This window comes from Coloeus monedula (assembly GCF_965178545.1).
Source record: "Coloeus monedula genome assembly, chromosome: Z".
In the NCBI taxonomy this organism is placed as follows: Eukaryota; Metazoa; Chordata; class Aves; order Passeriformes; family Corvidae; genus Coloeus; species Coloeus monedula.
This window is the reverse complement of record NC_138822.1, coordinates 5,101,757-5,120,772: the sequence shown is the minus strand read 5'-3', so window position 1 is coordinate 5,120,772 and position 19,016 is coordinate 5,101,757. Positions and strand designations below refer to the sequence as shown.

Sequence of the window (19,016 nt, the reverse complement as noted above, 5' to 3'; positions counted from 1 at the left end):
CATTGTGGACCTTTACTCAGAGGTTAGAACACCTCCACTGTGCTACCGGGAAAGGCAGGTCCGAGGAGGGCTGAGGGGCAGCAGATTAATTGCCTGACTTCATTAACTGCTTGCAGCAAAGTGGCTGTAAAAGACCAGCAAGAAGAGGCTAATGATGGTCTTGGCACATTGACCTCAGCAACAGCTTTATCGCAGCAGGAAAGAACAGGCACTTTTTCTGATCAAACAGCAAATGCATTACAGAGGCATCATAAACCCAGAGAAGTGGCTGCAGCAAACAACCAGGGACTAAAGGCATCAGCAGTGCAGGAAAGTCATCACAGGTGGCTACAGGCAGCACATGCCAGGGTCTTTGATGGAGATGGGCCCCAAGTTCCTTCACTGGTGGTATTCTTGTGTTTCCAGGTATGTTGGAGATACAGGGATTGAGTTTACCATTAACAGATTTGTAGATGTCACCAAACTGGGTGGGAGTGTGGATCTGCTGTGGGGCAGGAGGGCTCTGCAGAGGGATCTGGACACGCTGCATCCATGGGACGAGGCCAGTGGGGTGAGGTACAACCAGGGGAACTGCTGGGCCCTGCCCTTGGGTCACAACAACCCCCTGCAGCTCCAGACTGGGGGAAAAGTGGCTGGAGAGCTGGAAAAGGCCCTGGGGGTGCTGGTGACAGCAGCTGGACACGAGCCCAGGGGTGCCCAGGTGGCCAAGAAGGCCAATGGCCCCTGGGCTGTCCCAGCTGTGGTGTGGCAGCAGGACCAGAGCAGTGACTGTCCCTGTGCTGGGCACTGCTGAGGCCACACCTCGAGTGCTGTGTCCAGTTCTGGGCCCCTCACAGCAAGAAATTGAGGGGCTGGAGTGAGTCCAGAGAAGGGAACAGAGCTGGAAGGGTCTGAAGCAGCAGGAGTGGCTGAGGGGGCTGGGAAAGGGGCTCAGCCTGGAGCAAAGGAGGCTCAGGGGGGACCTTGTGGCTCTGCACAACTCCCTGACAGGAGGGGGCAGCTGGGGGGGGTCGGGCTCTGCTGCCAGGGAACAGGGACAGGAGGAGAGGAAATGGCCTCGAGCTGTGCTAGGGGAGATTCAGGTCGGGCATTAGGAGGAATTTATTCACAGAAAAGGTAATCAGACATTGGAATGGGCTGCCCAGGGAGGTGGTGGAAGTGACAGTCCCTGGAGGTGTTGAGGAAAGGCTGGAATTAGCACTCAGTACTCTGGTCTGGTTGACAGAGTGGTGATTAGTCCCAGGTTAGACTTGATGATCTCAGAGGTCTTTTCCAACCTACTTGATTCTCTTACATGTATTTATGAAGCTCACAGAGCAAAACAACACCAACCAAGAACACTTCAAGTCAAGCCAAAAGCCATACTGACATCCTTTTCCCTGTCTGTGCTGGGACTGAGACACAGAAGTGCACTTTTCTTCCCAAAAGGACACCTCATTTTGTAAGAGCAGAGGCTACATTGCACTGCTGCAGGGGATGTCAGACCCTGGGGCTGAGAAGGTATGCTCCAAGAAATAACACCTCCTTTTCTTCCAAATAATGCACAAGAACCCACTGCGTCGCTTAACTGGGTGGGTACAGGGGTATAATCTGCTCACCTCTCACCCCAACAGAGGGATGGGGAGGAGAATCAGGGGAAAAAGACCCATAAAACTCATGGGCTGAGATAAGAACAGTTTAATAACTGAAAACAAAGTAAAATCCTAATAATGCTGATAATAAGAGCAATAATAATGAAAGCAAGAAAGCCGAAGAGAAACAAGAGGTGCACAGTTGCTCACCACCCATAGACTGATGCCCATCCCATCCCCAGCAGGGATCAGCCCCCTCCCAGCCAACTCCCCCAGTTCACACACAGAGCTTGATATTCTCTGAAACCCTCGGATTGTTCAGCTCACCTGCCCCAAAGGCTTCTTATGCACCTGCCCACTGGTACCGCATGAGAAACTGAGAAGTCCTTGATTTACGGTGAGCATTACATAGCAACAGCTAAAACACGGGCACATCACCAACGCTTATTCTCATGCTGAATCCAACATCACAGCAACACACCAGCTACTGAGAAGAGCACTAACTCTGTCCTAGCTGAAACCATGACAATAAAGAAAATTTTGCCCAGCGAATAAGGCACCAGATGTCTGGTCAGTCACGGAGGGACCCCTTTCTGCATGACACAAGTGTATCTTGCCTTCCCAAAATAAAATAATTAATTAAGACAAACCACAAAAAACCCTTCCCAAAGCCCAACAGCCTGGCCTGGCTCCTGTCTTTACCAGCTGTTACCTATTTAATCTTCTCTCCCTTTCCGTGTTTGTTCAGAAATCCCTCTTCAAGTGCAGCTGGAAAAGGTTGTTACCAACAGGCGACCAAGCCTGAATGCTGACAATGTGAGATGATTACAGGAGCCCAAAGAGCAGACACACAGATTTTTCTATAGAAAATGCTCCTGCTGTCCCAATGGGCTCCTGAGACTGCTCTGGACAGTGACAGTGATAAAGAAGGGGTAGTATCAACTCCAGAAGAGATGCCACACAGTTCAACAGTAGCTCCGCGTGGAAGCTGCTTTTGAAGTTTTGACTTTTCTGACAGGAAGTGGCTGGGTAAAAGGCACTGTAATTATTTGCTTTATGTCAAAGAGAGCCACTTGGCTTATCCTGGTTTTGAAGTGGAAGGAACAGAAATGGCTGAGCTGAGGAAACACGATGCTATTAAGCAAGATTATCAGCTGGTGTAAACCGTCTGTTGGTGCCACTTTACCAAAACAGCTGATGTAGATCAGTGAAAACAAGCACTGGACAGACTTTGACGTCCTTGCACATCATTTCTCAAGTTCCCTTATTCTGTTCTGCAATTCACAGTATGATAGAAACACATGAAGAGGAAGGAAGGAAGTCTGAGCAGTGAGGCAGCTGGCCCTGAACTCCTGAACCGCTGTGTGAACTTGGAGAATTCTGCTGGTGAGTAATAAAGGACAGAACCACGTCCCTGGGAGCCACTGCACTGTCACAAGCCAGTCCTTGGAAGGAAGGTGTCTGTGTTGTTACACATCTCGTTCATCTGTGCAAAACACACAGTTGCAGTGCATGGTGCAAAGCAGAGACTGATTTTCTCCTAAGCTGACAGACTTTAGACTTCTAGAGAATTCCAAAGCAGCAAAGGGTACAGGCTGTTCAAAACTAGCAACCAGCATCTCCCAGACTCTGCTTCAACAGCAAGGGCATAACAAGATCAGCTACTACTTTTTGACCTGGACAGCAGGGAAAGATTCATCCATACTTCCAGGATCCTCTCCTGCCTGCCTCACCACAGTTTTGCCCATCTTCCATGTCTGAGGTTAAAAGGGCAATGTGGTGGAACAGACACAGGCCCTTCTGTCAGAATAATGGTCCTGGACAGGTGAAAGGTGTCAGCATCTCCTTCAGACCCTCCCTGCCCTGTACAGTCAAGCATTGTCCATCCCATGATTGTTCAGCAGCCTCAACCCTTTTGTTGCAAACAGTCACATTTTTTCAAGTGTTCAAGATGCTGCAGTTTTCTCTCATTTCCAGTGGCAATTCACCATCACTCCTAGCATGAGCTCTAGTGTCTGATTCCAGAAATAGATCCTTTCTTAAGCTTGTGTACAAATGATGATTCCAATTTCCACTTTGTAAAAGCAGAAAGTTGTGGAAAACTGCTACAGAATCATGGGAAATAGGAACTCCCTCCAGATGGAAGATAAGATTAACTAGACAGTCCTTAACTGCACTCAGTCTTGGCTAGCATTTACCTGATGTGTTCTTAGAGACCCCCAAAGTCATAGGTTTTACACATTTCCACATGTAAAATACTCCAGTTTCTATGCAGGTGGATCAATTTGCATTCCTCCCATTTACTTCTATTTCCTACCACCCACGGATAGGGAGCACACACATCCCTTCCTTTTTTTATAACCATCTTTTATGGCTTTTGAACATGGTCTTTTTATGGTCCCTTCTCTTCAGGCAATGCTATTTCTTCGATCTTTCCTTGCCATTATTCTGGAGCTTTGAACACTTTTCCATCTTTAACAGCTGCACATAAATAACGTGAAAAACCTTGTTTGCTACAGTAAAGTCAAGGGACTTCGCATATGGCCACTTAAGACTATCAGGAGAATTTAGGAATTGCCCTCCTCTGCAGACCACTTCCAAAATGAAGGCAGTTAGTAAGTTAAGAAGGTAACACAGAATTAAGAATCCATTTCAGGTGAGGCAATTCTGGAGAACCTAAAAGGAACACACCTCAATCTGTCTGTTCCTGTGGGAATGGTAAGGCTTCAGCCTCCTGCTGCGCCTTCAAACAGCAGCAGTTCTATGATGTTCACACCTCTCCTTGGGACCCAACCTGCGTCCAAGCAGGAAATCTGTGGCTAGAGCACTGCACAGAGAGTGACAGGAGATGTGCAATCTGTTTGTGCAAGTGAAGGATCCTTTCCCCTACATGTGGGCATCTACTTTATTGTGAGTATTTATTGAAAAATAAAAGCTCAAAGACAAGCAGTCAATAAGCAGTGTAAGAAACATTTCAGGACTTTCCTCTGTGCATTATGTCATGGTAATTGCAATGAAGTCTGTTAAATGCTGCCCAAGATGACCAAACAAAGGATGAAACAGCATCTTGAGTTGCAAATTAGACTCCCCTTTTAATCAGTGTTAAATACACACTTGAATCTTCTGAAGAGAAAACATTTTAACCTGAAGAATACCTTACAGGTATAATCACCCATTCAAGACATCCTCCCTTTCAGGGACATGCTTTTTTTTTTTTTTTTTTCCCATCAGTCTTTTCATCTACACAGTCAAAAATTGACAGATTATAATTTTCTGAGAGCATCTCTTCTTTCACTCTTAAACATTTATCACATCTGAGAAACTCGCAGGCTTACTGCGTGTTATTACACTGCGAAGTTCAGGACAACAGAGTTATGAACATGGAAACCACAAGGACATTCTCTTTTTTTTTCCATCTCAAGAAAAAAGTACCAAAAAATTCTACCTGAGAAATTATCCCCTATGATGTCATGGTTACTTTAGCAAGTGAATCGTGTTAGCAGGAATTTACATCTCTCTCTTCTTAACCAGGCAGAGCTAACAAAGTTACCATGCAACTCCAAGAGCCAGCCTGACAAGTTGTTGCCAGAAGCTGAATAATTTACTCCAGTATTTCAGTGGCAGGAGAAACTGAAACTGACAGGACTGGCAGGATTGCTGCTGCAAATTTCATGAACAGTTGGTATTTGTACACATTTCTCCTTTTCCTTAGAGAGAAGCCTCTGTTCTGTGAAACAGAAAACTATGAATAACCCCCATTTCTACCTACTTGCAGGAAAGCAGGGATAGCTGTAATTTTCTAAAAATCAGCCAAACCTTTTACAGGGAGAACATGAGAACTGGGACATTAAACCAGACTTTTATTTTTTTTCATGGGGAAGCCATCCCAGCAGCATGCACCTTCACATTCTTAGAGAAGAAAAGAGCAAATTGAAATATGTCCAGTGTGGATAGTTTCTCCTTCCATTCATTTAGTGTTACACCATTACCAGATACCTCCTAGATGTAAAGCAGGTGGTCCCATGGCTCCTGTGCAACAGAAACATTCCACTCCCCAAAGCAACCCCTTGCACATGGTAGGGATGTATCAGTCTCAAATCAAGCACATCTGAGGTACTCGTAACTCTGGTGTTTTGAAGTTAAACAGTCACACAATCTCCGTTGAAAAAAGAGGAACTTCTCTGAGATTCTCCCATCCTAACCTTCTCTCAAGCTTGAGAATTGAACAGTCTGAAGGTTTTGATGATCCCAGGGATGTCGAAGCCACCTGGCCACTGTTTACATTTAAACAGTCAACTGCCTATAAGTCCACTGCAGTCCTCTCTACTCCCTTTGTGCAGCAGCTTTCCTTTCAGCTTCCCTTCCCTCCAGTTGCTTTTCATCTTCTCCTTTAACCACCTGGAAAAAGCACGATGAAGGTGAAGAAAATACCTGTTAAGCAAAGGCAGGTAAATGTCTCCTTAGGAAACACACAAGGCGTTACAAAGGGAACAGATGTCAATGTCTTTGGGCACTGGGAAATCACAAAGTGACAGTTCTGGTGACAGACTCTGTCAGCAGCCAGGGGTCAGTAGATTTGGATGACATCATCCCACTCATCAACAGGCCAGACTCCATTGTCCTGCACATTGGAGGGTGAGCTCTTCCAGTCCCACATCTTCACCGGCACCTTCCACTCTGGGCCATAGTTGGCCTCCACATACTGCAGGGTTTCACAGGGCACATGGACCTTGAGCTCCACAAATTCAGTCCAGCACAGAGTAAACTTGGGAAAGAGATACCTGTGCCAGAACAAAAGGGCATGGTCACTGGCAGAAGACTAGAATGCATCTCTAAGCTCAAGGAGAAAGCAAGCAGCTGCAGAGAGTGGCCACGTTACATTTATACAGTTTTTTCTCCTACACAGTGGACAAGGGTGTTATCAACAGTAACGGGTGAACATTTGCCTCGTGTGCTTAGGAAGGAGCATTTCTAATTCTTTTGTTGCTTGTGTTCATATCATTCTGCCACCTATAGGTTAGGCCCTGCCAGTTACAAACGGGATTTAACAGTGACCCTTTATAGAAAGGTGTCAAGAGGGTGATACATGCTTACAGCAGTAGCAGTTCACAGGTAAATTTCACAGCTTCTCCAGAATGACATCCTATAGAAGTATCAGAGTTGAGGTGCTAAACAACACCAAAGTCTACCTACTATTCCTGCAGAGGATCACTCCCACTTCTGAAGCTCTGAAGACTTACACACACAAAAAAAGTCATCCTGAAATTCCTTTTCACAGGTTAAAATGAAACCATAAGCGCTTTGTCCTTTTGTAAAAGGTTTGTGCATTTGTATGATGAACTAGAACTGCCCCCTCCGTGTTCTCGCAAGCATGAAGTTAATTTTATTTCTAAGGTCTGAGCAAACAATATGAGAAAATAAAATAATTTTGCTTTATGCCTTAAGTGGAGGGAAAGAACAAAGTGATCACGCATTTTTTGTATATATATCCAGAGACTACTGGTTAAACTAAACTCTTACACAAAGTCCTCTCTGTTAAAAACCTACAGAATTAACTCACTTTAAGGATTAAAGCAAACAGTGTGGATTTGATTCCCAGACTCAGTTTTTGTAGATACTCATTTTCTGCTGGAGAATGCAACTGTCCAGTATTAATTTTGCAAACAAGAAGCCTCAACTGTTGCAACTCCAAGACAATATCAGGAGGACGCATATGCTTGTGTCAGGAATGCTGAGGAAGTGTTTGTGCACATGGAAATAAATGTAAACTACACAGCCAGACTGTGAGGGTTAGACACCAGCTCTCCAAGGAAACAGAGGCTAAAAATAACTCTGAGAAATATTTTAGGGACTCTATGAGAAATGCTTTAGTTCACCACCCTTTTAGATGTATAGAAAGTACGCCTGTGCAAATATTTAACTTCCTGAAGAAAACATCTTTTACCTTTCAGTTTTAATCTTAGAAGAAAACTCCTACCCTTCTCCATGACGATCTAGTAGCAATCAACATCTCTACTACATAATCAGCTGGTGAGATTTCTTTTAAATTGCTAGAGTGGATTTAGAATTCAGTATGACCAAACAATCACTTCTCTTCTGACTGACCTCCTCACTTTTGCCTCCCTCCAAAATTCTAATAGGGCTGAAGACTGAGCGAAACTGAGGGTCATTCTGGTGTTGCACATATTCAGATTAATCATGCCAAATGCTCTCACATCTCACAGTAACAAAAGCTGGATCTCTTTTCTACTTTCTGAGGATGTGTTTCGCATTACTTGGCTAAGGATTCTGAACAGCTACGTTCTGTCCTGGCTCAGGGCCTTTATGGTGGTAAATAAGCAGTTTTTCCTGCTCCTTTTCTGTATGCATTAAACTAAGAAACACCAGCTCAGAAAAACAGGCTTGGCTTCCTTACAATGGTATGCCTAAGCGAAGTTGTTATCTGATTCTCATTGAACTAGAAAGCCACGTTTGGTACTTTTAAAAAGCTACCACCAAAAATAAGTACGAAGCTACAAGAAAAGGAGAGAGTTTTGTGAAAGCTGGAGTTCCAAAAGAGCTGTAATATCCAATGATACAGAAGCTGGAGTCCAGCAGATGGTCACATTTACCCCCTAATCTCATGCCTTGGACAAGTCATTACCAAAGGAACAGGGGAAAAACATCTCTCAAGTATCCAAGGTTTGATGCTACAGTGGAATTTTGAAGGAGCATGTCAACTCCATTGGCATGGAAACAGCAACGGCAATTTAAATGCAACAGAAGCACAAAGAAAAGGAAAGGAATTTATTGATCAGATTGCTTTTCAGAAAGCATCACACAAGAAAACTGGAACTGCTGCTGTATTCTAAAAAAAAAAAAAACACTCTGCTACACAGCACATTTTCTGTGGGGATATTCCAAGAGCTCTTCCTTTAGTCCATTTCTAAATGTGCCTTTTGAATCTGGTTATCAAAGTATCTTTCCCAGTGTTTATTTATCACTTCAGAACAAAGATAATGAAGACAAGGATTTGGACATTAACTCCAACTGGATGACAGTGCTCACTAAATTCTCATTAGCTATATATGAACAAATACATTTCAAGCAAAATATGAAAGATAATGAAATCCTATAGAAGCCAACAAGGTTTTCAACTAGTCTGCAGCTATCTCCTTCTGAGTGAAGTTGGGTGATGGAAATAAATCTAATTGTCAAAACGTATATTCAGTTTGCTGAGTCGATTAGGAAGCTTGTTTGCTGATTTAATACTGAAAGGGGTAAAACAAGAAACATGGGATCCTATTCAAAATTCCATTTCCAGAACATGAAAAGTAAGGCCTGCAGGAATCATCTGCTTTGCTGTCACAACACTGCAGCCAACCCAATATTCCAAATTGCTACCTCAAAATCCCAAATTGTGAGTTTTACTGTGCAAGAAGAGTTGAGGCTTTTTGCCGTAATATTTCTTCATCAAGACAGAAGGATTAATCTTCTACTGCAAAATTAGGTTTTGCAATAAACACTGTTTTAAAGACTTTTTCTCATCTTGGGTGTTTATGTAACTGGGAGCCTGTCACAGTCAGATAAGATCTGCCTGATACATGATACACCAGCCCTGCTCTTGATTTCACAAGAGATCTGCCATTTACTCTCTAGTAAGGCACAGGACTGTTCTCTCTCTGCTTCACTGGTCTCAGAGTGCAGAATCTCCACTGATTCCCCTCTGACATCCACATTTCCACAAAGAGCACAGACTTTGCTAGGCAACAGCACACAAAATGCCATCAGTAGAAACTAGCCTGTTCAATTTCTTTCCTATTAGTAGTACAAATCAGCTCTTACTTAAATTTCTTGCCCGACTTGGCCTGAGTTCCTCCATTCCATATGTGGTCATCCTCTTCATAGAAGAAAAAAATATCAAGTTTCACATCATCTTCTCCCTGAAAGGAGAGTTCCAAGCTGTCTTCCACCTGGAAGACAAAAATACACACTGTATCTAACATAAAAACACAAAGCAATTTGTCAGCAGAAAACAAAATTTATTTTCATGAGATATACAGGATGACTTCTATTCTAACTGAAGAAAACACATTAATTCTGCGTTATTTTTAAACTTTTTAAACACTTCTGCAACTGAACTCAAATTTACAAACCTACAGAAAGACGCACGGAGTAAAATGTTCATTATCTATGTACCTTGCCAAATTTGTGCTTCAGTGGCAACCCTGCTTTCTGGAAGGCTGGAATGATATCTGCTTTGTAGTCCCTTATAAAGATTCCCAAATCCACATCTTTGCTGTGAGGAATGACATTGCACTGTCTATACCAGCCTGTGGGGGAAAAAATAAACCAGCAAAATCCCAAAGTACTTAATTCAGGAAAATGAATTCAACAGAACCAAAGCAACACAAAAATGAACTGTCCTAAGATCACCAGGCAGAAGTCATTGGCTGAGGCCATAAACAAGACTTCTGCCTTTCTTTAGTATGGAATGAATCACATCAAAGAAAACAAGTATTACTGCACTTATAGTCATCTCTCTCCTCTCAGAAAGCCAAGAATGCAAGAGAAAAAAAATATAAAATACCTTCAGTTTTCTAATTTAGATGCATTTATATTAAAAAAAAAAATTCTTTATCTGGGCCCAAAACTAATCAGCAATGAACAGCTACACGGCCACAGCTGTGCTTCTGATTTGCAACTATTGTTTTATACTGCATCCAAAATGTTAATCATCTTTCAGTCACCACTGCAAAGCAGAGAGACAAGAAGTGGGACACCCTTTTGTCTGTTTCATTAAGGCAGCTTTTAGTAACTGCTCATTCAGAAAATTATATTCCCTAGGATTAAATAAATACAAGCCAAATGTGCACACACGAGTTTTCACAAACTGTTTCAATAACAAAGGAATCCTCACCAGTGATAAGACACTACTTCTACCTTCAGCAGAACCGAAAACTTGCATTACCTACTCAAATGCACTATTTTATTAAAAGTTTTTTTTTTAAAGAAAGTAAATGAATGTAAACTGTATTTTAGAAGTCAGTGATAAGCATCAAATTGCATGGGAAGTAAAACAGGGTTAGAGTGTACATGGACAGCAGAAATATGTGCTCATCATTGCGTTTTCCAACTGGCACTTCAGTGAATTCCACATCACACAAATTAGGGAACTGTTGATTACTTCGCAGCAGTGATGAATACAACACAGGTAATTGCTAACAACACCAAATGCTTCACTGGAAATTTGCCCAGCATCTCCACGGCCCAGATTTCTAAAGAAAAAGCTTTTTTTCAGGAGCAAAAAGGCCTATTTCAGTACAGTTATTACCTTCCAACCCAGTATGTTTGGCCTCTGCTGACATCACAAGCAACGGAGGATGAAGTGTTTAAAGTTTCAGATGAGTTTAAAAACGCAACACAATACAAATGTTTTACCGAGACACGTTCCACTGCTCAGCCAGAACTTTACTCCCAAGTTATTCAGTGTCAGGGCAGCCAGATGAAGCAAGGATTTTGCCTTTTTCCTGAATTCCACTGCATCAAGAGAGGCATCATCAGGATACAGCTGCAAGGCAAGAGTAAGGAAGTTACTTGCCGCTTCATTTTTCTCACCGTCCTAGGAGAAAAGGATCTTTAAAAATTTATTTAACTAATACCTGTTTTCACATACATAGCCCATCTTCAGAACATGCACTGGAATGACAAGTTAAAATCAAAACTCTGAATCACCAACTTTCCTTTTTTTCCAAATCATCAGAATGCAAATTAACAGTAGACTAGAATAAGAAAATAGGTATTAGACACTGATTCTCAGCACTTGGCAGCAACACGGGTGAGCCCTTGTTCTGCATATGCTGAAGTAAATTCCCGAAGTCCAAGGGGAACACATGGGCAGATTCAGTCCCTGCCAGCACATCAAGGCTTTTCCAACCTCCAGAACTCCATGATCAATTTATTTGGCGCCACCAAGTGACAGAATTGGGTGTTAAGTTTTACGGGAAACTGCCAAGGAGAAGAAACTGTGAGAACACAAAAATCTTCTAGACGCAACTGCAGCAAGGTCTGCTGTCCATGCAAAGCCAAAACCATCACGGGAGGCTGGGCAAACATGACCAGTTCTGACAAAGGAACAACCACGCAGCTTTGTAAAGGATTCCTTTAAGAGCTTTAGGGCAACAAGCAGCCAAAATGAACTTTTCAAAACAGGTGCCAGCTGCCTATCTCAGTGTCAAAGCTCCAGCAAAGTTCAAAAAACATTTATGGGCACATTTTCTCTGCCTGTGGTGATTTCTGCCTGGAGACTGAAGTGGAACATACTTTCCTGTCTTTTGCACATGAAGGGACAACACATGGATGCCCTTGTGACCCTCCTGCTACACAAACAGGGATCTACAGCCTACTAGACTGAACAGGAGTGGTCCTCCCTTTCCCCAGCACCTGAAAGACTGAGGAATGGAGCCTCCAGTGTCCTTTTCGCCCTTCCATGAACTCAGAGATGGCTCAGATTCAGTGGCCTGACTCTAACTCTGCAGTCTTAACTGTGAACTCTTGGTCAGTTTATATCTCGTGCCTTTTTCAAGTTAGGACAAAATGCTCCCCACACTGCAGCAGAGACTTTTCTATCTGCTAAATCAGGTAGCAAAATTCTAAAAATAATTATCTGAATAAAACATTAGCTTACACAGTCAGAAAATCAGCTAAATAAGTCACTTTGGAATGTGACCATTTCAAATACGCTAAACGAGGAATATGGAACTGCAGGACATGGCTCAAAAAATGTGAAATGAAACACTACTCAAAACTTTGAAGATTGCCATAAGGAAAGTTTTCAGCCATGAAGATACAGAAGATCTTAGTTTTATTTACATGAGATCCATTTAACAGTAAGGGTATGTAAGAACTATGGATATGTTGGCTCCCTCTTGGAAAAAAATGTGCTCACAAGTGAAAAAAAGAAAAAGCCATGATCTCCAGGTAAAGTTCTGCTTTCATTACCACTTAGCAAACTCTTTGGAACAGAATCAAGGGCTGTATTCAACTTTGTGCATGTGAACATTTTTGACCCATTCAGGTCAAAAAACACCAGTGAGCTGTTCTTAGGTTTGAGTCAAACAGTGAAAATACACATTTCATCTCAGAGACACCACCTGGTTACCACTAACCTGAAAGAAAGCCCGAGCTTCTCTGTACCTACATTCAAGAAATCTAGAGTGGGACATCTCCTCTAGAAAACTGGACGGATTTTTTGGAATTTGAACTTTTAAGTCATCAATGGAAACAAGCAGAAGTTCTGGCCTGCAAGGAAAGAAAGATAATACATTACCCCATTTAATTCCTTTACAAACCACACGGCACTTTTTCCTTTAACTTGGGTTATAGTCTTAATGAACACTACTGGCAGTGATTCCGCTGTCCAAATACAGCCAAAACCAATTATAAACAAAAAAAGCAACAAGAGCTTCAACAAATTCCCTATACGTTTCAAAATTTTGTTTAAAAAGAACTCCTACACCTCCAAACCCCAAGTTAGTCTGTCAGATCACTGATCGCTTTACTGACTCATGACTTGAATTTGTTCAAAGATGTTGTTCAGTGCTTTCTAAAATTCAGCCTGTTTGGTTGTTTGAGATGCACTTAAGAATCAAATTTTACCCTGTACTTTGAGGCTATTTGCTTTTAAAAATTAAAAGCCGTTCAGCCTTCATAACGATTGAAGTGGGATTATTTAACAGCTTACACAGTTTACTTCAAACGTGTAGGCACATAACCCATACAGATTCCACATTTTAAAAGGATGAAAGAATGGGATCAAATTAAGGGAAAAAGTTTAACAGATTTCTTTTGACCTGTGAAATGTCTCAATACTTTCCTCATTTTCTCAGAAACGATGTTCTCAAAGCCTGCACTTTTGGAGTCTGAATCCCACATGAGCTGAATTTTATAACCTGACTTAAGGAAAGAGAATAGTTTTACACACAAAGGAAGTCATTTTGGGGGTGCCATGATGACTTTCTCCTTCCCCTGTTGTGAACTCACTTTTCGTACGCTCCAGGGTAGCGACCAAAGTGGAGTTTCCGGAAAGGCACAAACTTTCTGTCCATGTGTTTTTTGAGTCTCAGGGGTCCGTGCCAGAGGAAATTGCCACTCCTTTCATAGAAGACCACCAGGTGAATGGCATGGGATGCCAGTTTGAATATGTAGTGCAAGGGAATTTCCACCCCAGACAGGTCATCCATCCCATCCAGGCGGGGGTCCTTGTTTATGATCTTTAGCCACTGGAACCCCATCTTCTCAGCAGTTCTAAAAAGGCCCACCTGAAAATGGGAGAGGCAGGAGGCAGAGCAGGCTAAAGATTAGAGAAACCAAAATTGAATGCTAAATGCTTATTATTAACTCACACCATTCCCCATTTCTACTTTTTAATCAGACTTCAGCACAAATGAATCAAAAATTTCTAAGAGCTTGAAGACCAGCAGCCACAAGCAATTCCAAACACCAGTAAAACAACAAATAAAGGTTGTAAGCCATGCATGGATTGGGTTTGTTCCTTGCACCCTACCCTGCATTCTCAAACTATTCTCTGCAATTATTCTTCTACCAAACTTGGTGTTCCTAAGTCCTTAAATACCAACACCACTATACAAAAATGATTACTCCAAAACCTTCTTTAGTGGGGCAAATATAAATCTTGCCAAACACTGAACGCTGCATTAGGTAACAGGCTTTCATATTTCCACAAATAAAGGGAATTAAATTCTGACTGATTAAAAAAAAAAACAGAAAAGCAGTCAGCATCTGAAGAACCTTTCCATTTCCCCTCTTGAAATGTTTGGTATAAGCATATCAGCTTCTCCTCTGAATCATACAGAAATTATCACTGAGACACAACGCAATGGGGAGATGGATTTATCTCAGTGTGCTGCCACACAACTTTATTCTCAGTTTCTTGAATTCCTTCACAGCTATGAGCAAAACAACTGCCTGATCAGGTCCCAAGTGACACCCCTCTTCACTCAAGTTCTTCAGTAAAATAGTCACAGACCATTTCAATGTCTTCTGCTTTTTCTAATTTTAAAAAAAAAAAAAAAAAAAAAAAAAGAAGAAAAAAGGTGTTTACCACTGGTATCTTTAGTCTGTATAAATTAATCTAATAAATATTTCCAGACTACACTTAATTGATGAAATAATCTTGGATTCAATTTTGTCCTTCATCACGTGCTACAGCTCTATTTTTAACACACGCATTAAAAAATCTCCTAATACCACAGAGCAGCAGTGATACCAACACCTTGAGTGAAATGGTATTAAGTACAAGGATGTGCTAAAAGAAATGTAAACCAGCAGACTGTGATAATTTTTCCAGACTTGTCACATCAATACCTGCATTTTCTTCTTCATAAGTCCCCAAACTCCAGATTTGTAACAGCTGCACCTACATTACATGTAGGCTCAAGGTTCTCCTCCTTCCTTTCTTTCCTCCTTTCTTTCTTTCCTTTTGGCATGGACTCTTACTACAAGTGATTTTTTGAATATTGCAGACAGCCTCTAAAAACTTTTAGCTATAAATGACTCTTACTGTATCCAGGCTAGTAAATGGGTAACTTTTACTTCAAAACATAGATCCCTCTGCCTAAAATATTACCACCACATGCATTCAAACATGAAAGCAATACGTCACAACATCAAAGAACAGCTGAATGCATTAAAATACACAAATGTGAAGACAGGCACTTACTTCATGTTTCCATGTTTTGTCCAGCAGTGCAAACGTAGTGAAGTCTCTTGGAGCACAGAAGTACTTGCATTCCGGGCTGGGGCCATCAGGAGAGCTTCTGATCTGCTCAATGTCTTTATCAACCAGTCCCAGAATCAAAGGATCGATCAAATACACTGGAATGTTGTGACTGGATATTAATCCTAGGAACTTCCTAACCACGTGCTGTTTGACAGAGGACAGAAACACATCTTTGCATTAAAACCTTTAACAGAAAGAAACCCCAGCCCACTGAAAGAAGGAAATCTTATCTCCCAATACACATCCTCTGAGTGTACACTTCACTTCCACGAACAGTTGTGAGACTGAGTGAGAAGGTAGGATCAAGTGCCTCACAGAATTTGGATTCTGGTCTACCCAGGGCACTCAACACTGCATACGGTGTTAAAAGCTGTAGCAAAAGGGTTCTGTGCCTGATGCAAGGAGCTATTAACTTGGTCCAGTGCAGAACATTAATCAAGCACATTTAAACATCCATGGTACACAGAAGCCACTTACAGCAGTCACAGTCACCCTGCTACTTAAATGTATTCAACTGTGAAATTTAAATTTAATGATTTTAAAGCTCTGGCTTCAGACAGATGTGAAAACACGAGGGCAGGATGTGGGTCAACAACAGAGTTTTGGCAGCAGCATTACCTGTGTAGTACAGGCAGAAGCAAGGCCACCCTCACAGTGATTTCAGCTACATGGAGCTGAAAGGTAAGGGATGTGCTCATATTACTTCTGTGACACACCAGACTGATGAACAGGAAAAAAAACTGGGCTAAAGTACCTGCTTCCCCTTCCCCAAGCCATCAATACTCCAAGAAAACAGATGCTTTCAGTTGAAACTTAAATAAGTCAAAAAACATAAATAATGGTAGAAAGACATGACCTTGATGCCAAGTCATCATGAGAAATGTCTTCAAATTTATTATTTTGGGCACATCACTGCAGGGACTCTGAGGAAAGCCTGGAGTGCAGTACGTCCCTGGCAGGATCATGGAGCATCCTTTGTCACAAATGACCTCAGAAGAGCAAGTTAAACCTTTAGGAGAACTCTTCCCACAGACTGGAAGCCCCCTGTGAGCATGACACCTCACACCTGGTAGGCAGCTGCAAGGGGTGTCACCTCCAAGGGCTGTCACCTCCAAGAGTAGCAAGGCATTCCTGGCACAAGCAAGCCGTCCACAGAACAGCTAGTTTGGATTATTTCCAGGGACAGCTCTTAACCAGAGCACCTTCCCTCTTGCTCAGCAGAAACCAGGCCTTTAAATGGCCATTCTGCTAATTAGCAACATTATCATGTTGCATCCAATCCGAAAGGCAGCCAGCTCCCAGCACATCCTTCTCCTTAACCATCTGTGCTGTTTGTCCACTGGGAGATGAGTTAACAAAAGCCTTCTGCAAAAGTGTTTCCAAACAAGCCCTAACTACAAATATGATAACGGAGCTTCTGATTCCCCAGGGTGGGCGTTCAATCTCACGAGCCGGAAGCAAGACACAACAAATAGATCCCATTTCAAGCACCTAATGGCACTCCCAGCACTGGTCATGAGGGCTGGAATGCAGAAGCTGGCAAATGATGAAATGTGACTTTTTCCTGCTTGGGAAGAGCTTTACGAGCCAGCACAAGCAGGCAACACAGAACAGTGAGCAGATTAAACACCTGGAGTGGGCAAAGGAGGACGGGGCGACCCAGGACCGTTTCAGACTAACAAAGAAGCTGCATGGCAAACCAGCCAATCTTTCCCATAGTCAGTCTGAAAAGACACAAAACCCTGGATCAACACTTCTGTCTCAGAAAGAACAAGTGTTGCTTCCAGAAACATTAACAACACAACTGAGCACTGCACTGGCAAAGGTTGTGAAGCTGTAACTGTTTCTCAAGTTTACTTTACACTGATGTTCTGATACTCTCTTTACCGAGCAAAGTTACGAAGTGTATCTCTTTGTCTTTCAAAGCAGAAAGTGCCCAGTGAAGAGTGAAGAGAACTGGACCCTGAACTGGCAGTTCCAAGCGAGTTCTCTCTCTCAGAGACTTGTGGAAGAGCTGCATGAACCCGTGACACTGTACATACCCATCGAGTGCTGTCTTGGCCTGACTGGCTTCCTCTGACTTTGGAAAAAGCTGCTCCATTCTATTAAAAAAAAACCAAAATAATAAGAAGGGGAGGAGAAGGGAGAAAGAAACCCAAAATTTTGGGTGAATCCTTGCTTTCTTAACATTACATTCAAGGGGCTTTATCCACTTTATGGTTATGGCTGGGGTTAGGCCTCTGGTCACTCAGCTACAGCACTGAATGTGAAATCATAAACAACTGCTCTGGCTTAAGTATATTTAGAAGGACAACACAAGCCCCAGGGACCTCCAGATATGCAAGGATTGCGTGGTGAGGCCTCAGGTTTCCAAGTCAATGTGCCAGTAAATGTAAAATAGAAGGATGACAAACCCTGTCAGGCAAATACCACAGGGGCAAAGACAGCAGGGCTATGCCTCAGTCCTTCCAGGCGTAATCCTGGACAGCTCAGTTTTAAAGACAGCATATTCACGTGAGAGTCAAGGCAGCTCATGGCTCAGCTTCTGGCTTTTCAAAAGCACAAAGAATTTCTCAGTTGTTGTTTTAACAATCAGAAACGGTGAGAAGGAAGTCGAAGGCTGCAGCAGCACCTGTCTCTGACATTGACTGCACTTAATAAGGAAAGAAAAGCCAAAAACCAAGTCAGGACACTTTGAAACCCACACGGTTCTTCTGTAAAAATAAAGGGAGTTCCTTTGTTGAGTCGGGGTTGCAACTGTAAACTATGAAGCCAGCAGAGGATTTAATTTACTGTAACATTCACCTCTTTTGCTGTTACCGAAAATCGTCCGCCTGAACATTCCAGGTCAGGTATAAAAAGAGGAGCAAACAGCATTCCAGCTATAAAAGCAGGATTTAGTCTGTGACATCCGGCACATTAAGAGCACTGAGTCACAAAGCGCTAAGACGACTGAAGAAAAAGTTGGGATTTCTCTCTGCAACACCAGTGTCGGAAACCCTGCAGTCAGCAGATGCTGTCTTCCTTCGGCAGAGCCCTCAGACAGCGCTCGGTTCGACTTCGGTGTCAATAAAAATCACCGAGCACCGAGAGTTGAGGGTTAAAAGCCGTGGCGGCTCCAAGCTGGCGGGGGCATCATTCCCTCCAGGAGAAAATAAGATGCCCCCGGCTGACACAGTGACTTGGATACCAGGCTGGGAACACAAACCCGACTGCACCGGTGACACCAGACACCGGCCAGGGCTCCCCCGCCCACCCTGCCGGCGTTCCCAGCGGCTCCAGGGAATTCCGGCGGCAGAGGCAGAATTCCGGAATACATACAAACGCCCATACAGCGCTCGGCGGGGAAACGCAGCCAGACGCGGGGCAGCGCGCTTCCTCTCTTACCTTCTGCGACAGGTAGAACTTGTAATAGCACAGCTGGAAGAGCAGGAAAACCAGGCTGGTCAGCGACAGGAGCGCCAGGACCACGTTCCTGTTGATTTTCTGCATCAGCGCCCGGGCGCTCCGGGAGCCGCTGCCCGGCCGCCCTCACCGTGATGCGGCTTCACGCCGGAAAGCGCCGCCGCAAAGCGCCGCCCGACGGCGTAAAACGCCCGGCCCCCCCCACCCTGCTGTCGTAAATCCCCCCTCACGGAGCTCTCCGTCACCAACCCCGAGACCCC

At 43.2% G+C, this 19,016-nt stretch overlaps 1 protein-coding gene across 1 annotated transcript; it reads right to left on the bottom strand.

Moving 5' to 3' along the window:
• Positions 1-5,212: 5,212 nt before the first annotated feature.
• FKTN (fukutin) lies at positions 5,213-18,870 on the bottom strand. Its single transcript, XM_082300944.1, has 9 exons — positions 18,739-18,870; positions 17,394-17,453; positions 15,292-15,495; positions 13,593-13,870; positions 12,719-12,851; positions 10,992-11,121; positions 9,750-9,883; positions 9,396-9,523; positions 5,213-6,352 (listed from the first exon to the last, which is right to left on the bottom strand). Exons 1-9 carry the CDS (start codon positions 18,841-18,843, stop codon positions 6,139-6,141), a joined length of 1,386 nt encoding a protein of 461 aa, XP_082157070.1. The 5' UTR covers positions 18,844-18,870; the 3' UTR covers positions 5,213-6,138.
• Positions 18,871-19,016: the final 146 nt, after the last annotated feature.

What these genes read in the sequence shown, in the direction of transcription:
- FKTN (XM_082300944.1), bottom strand. Translation starts at nt 18,843, where the DNA reads ATGCAGAAAATCAACAGGAACGTGGTCCTGGCGCTCCTGTCGCTGACC. An exon ending in TACCCTGGAGCGTACGAAAA is followed by an intron (nt 12,852 to 13,592) that starts GTGAGTTCACAA and finishes CTTTCCTTGCAG; the next exon opens with GCCAGAACTTCTGCTTGTTT. An exon ending in AAGCTCGGGCTTTCTTTCAG is followed by an intron (nt 11,122 to 12,718) that starts GTTAGTGGTAAC and finishes CTTGCCTTGCAG; the next exon opens with CTGTATCCTGATGATGCCTC.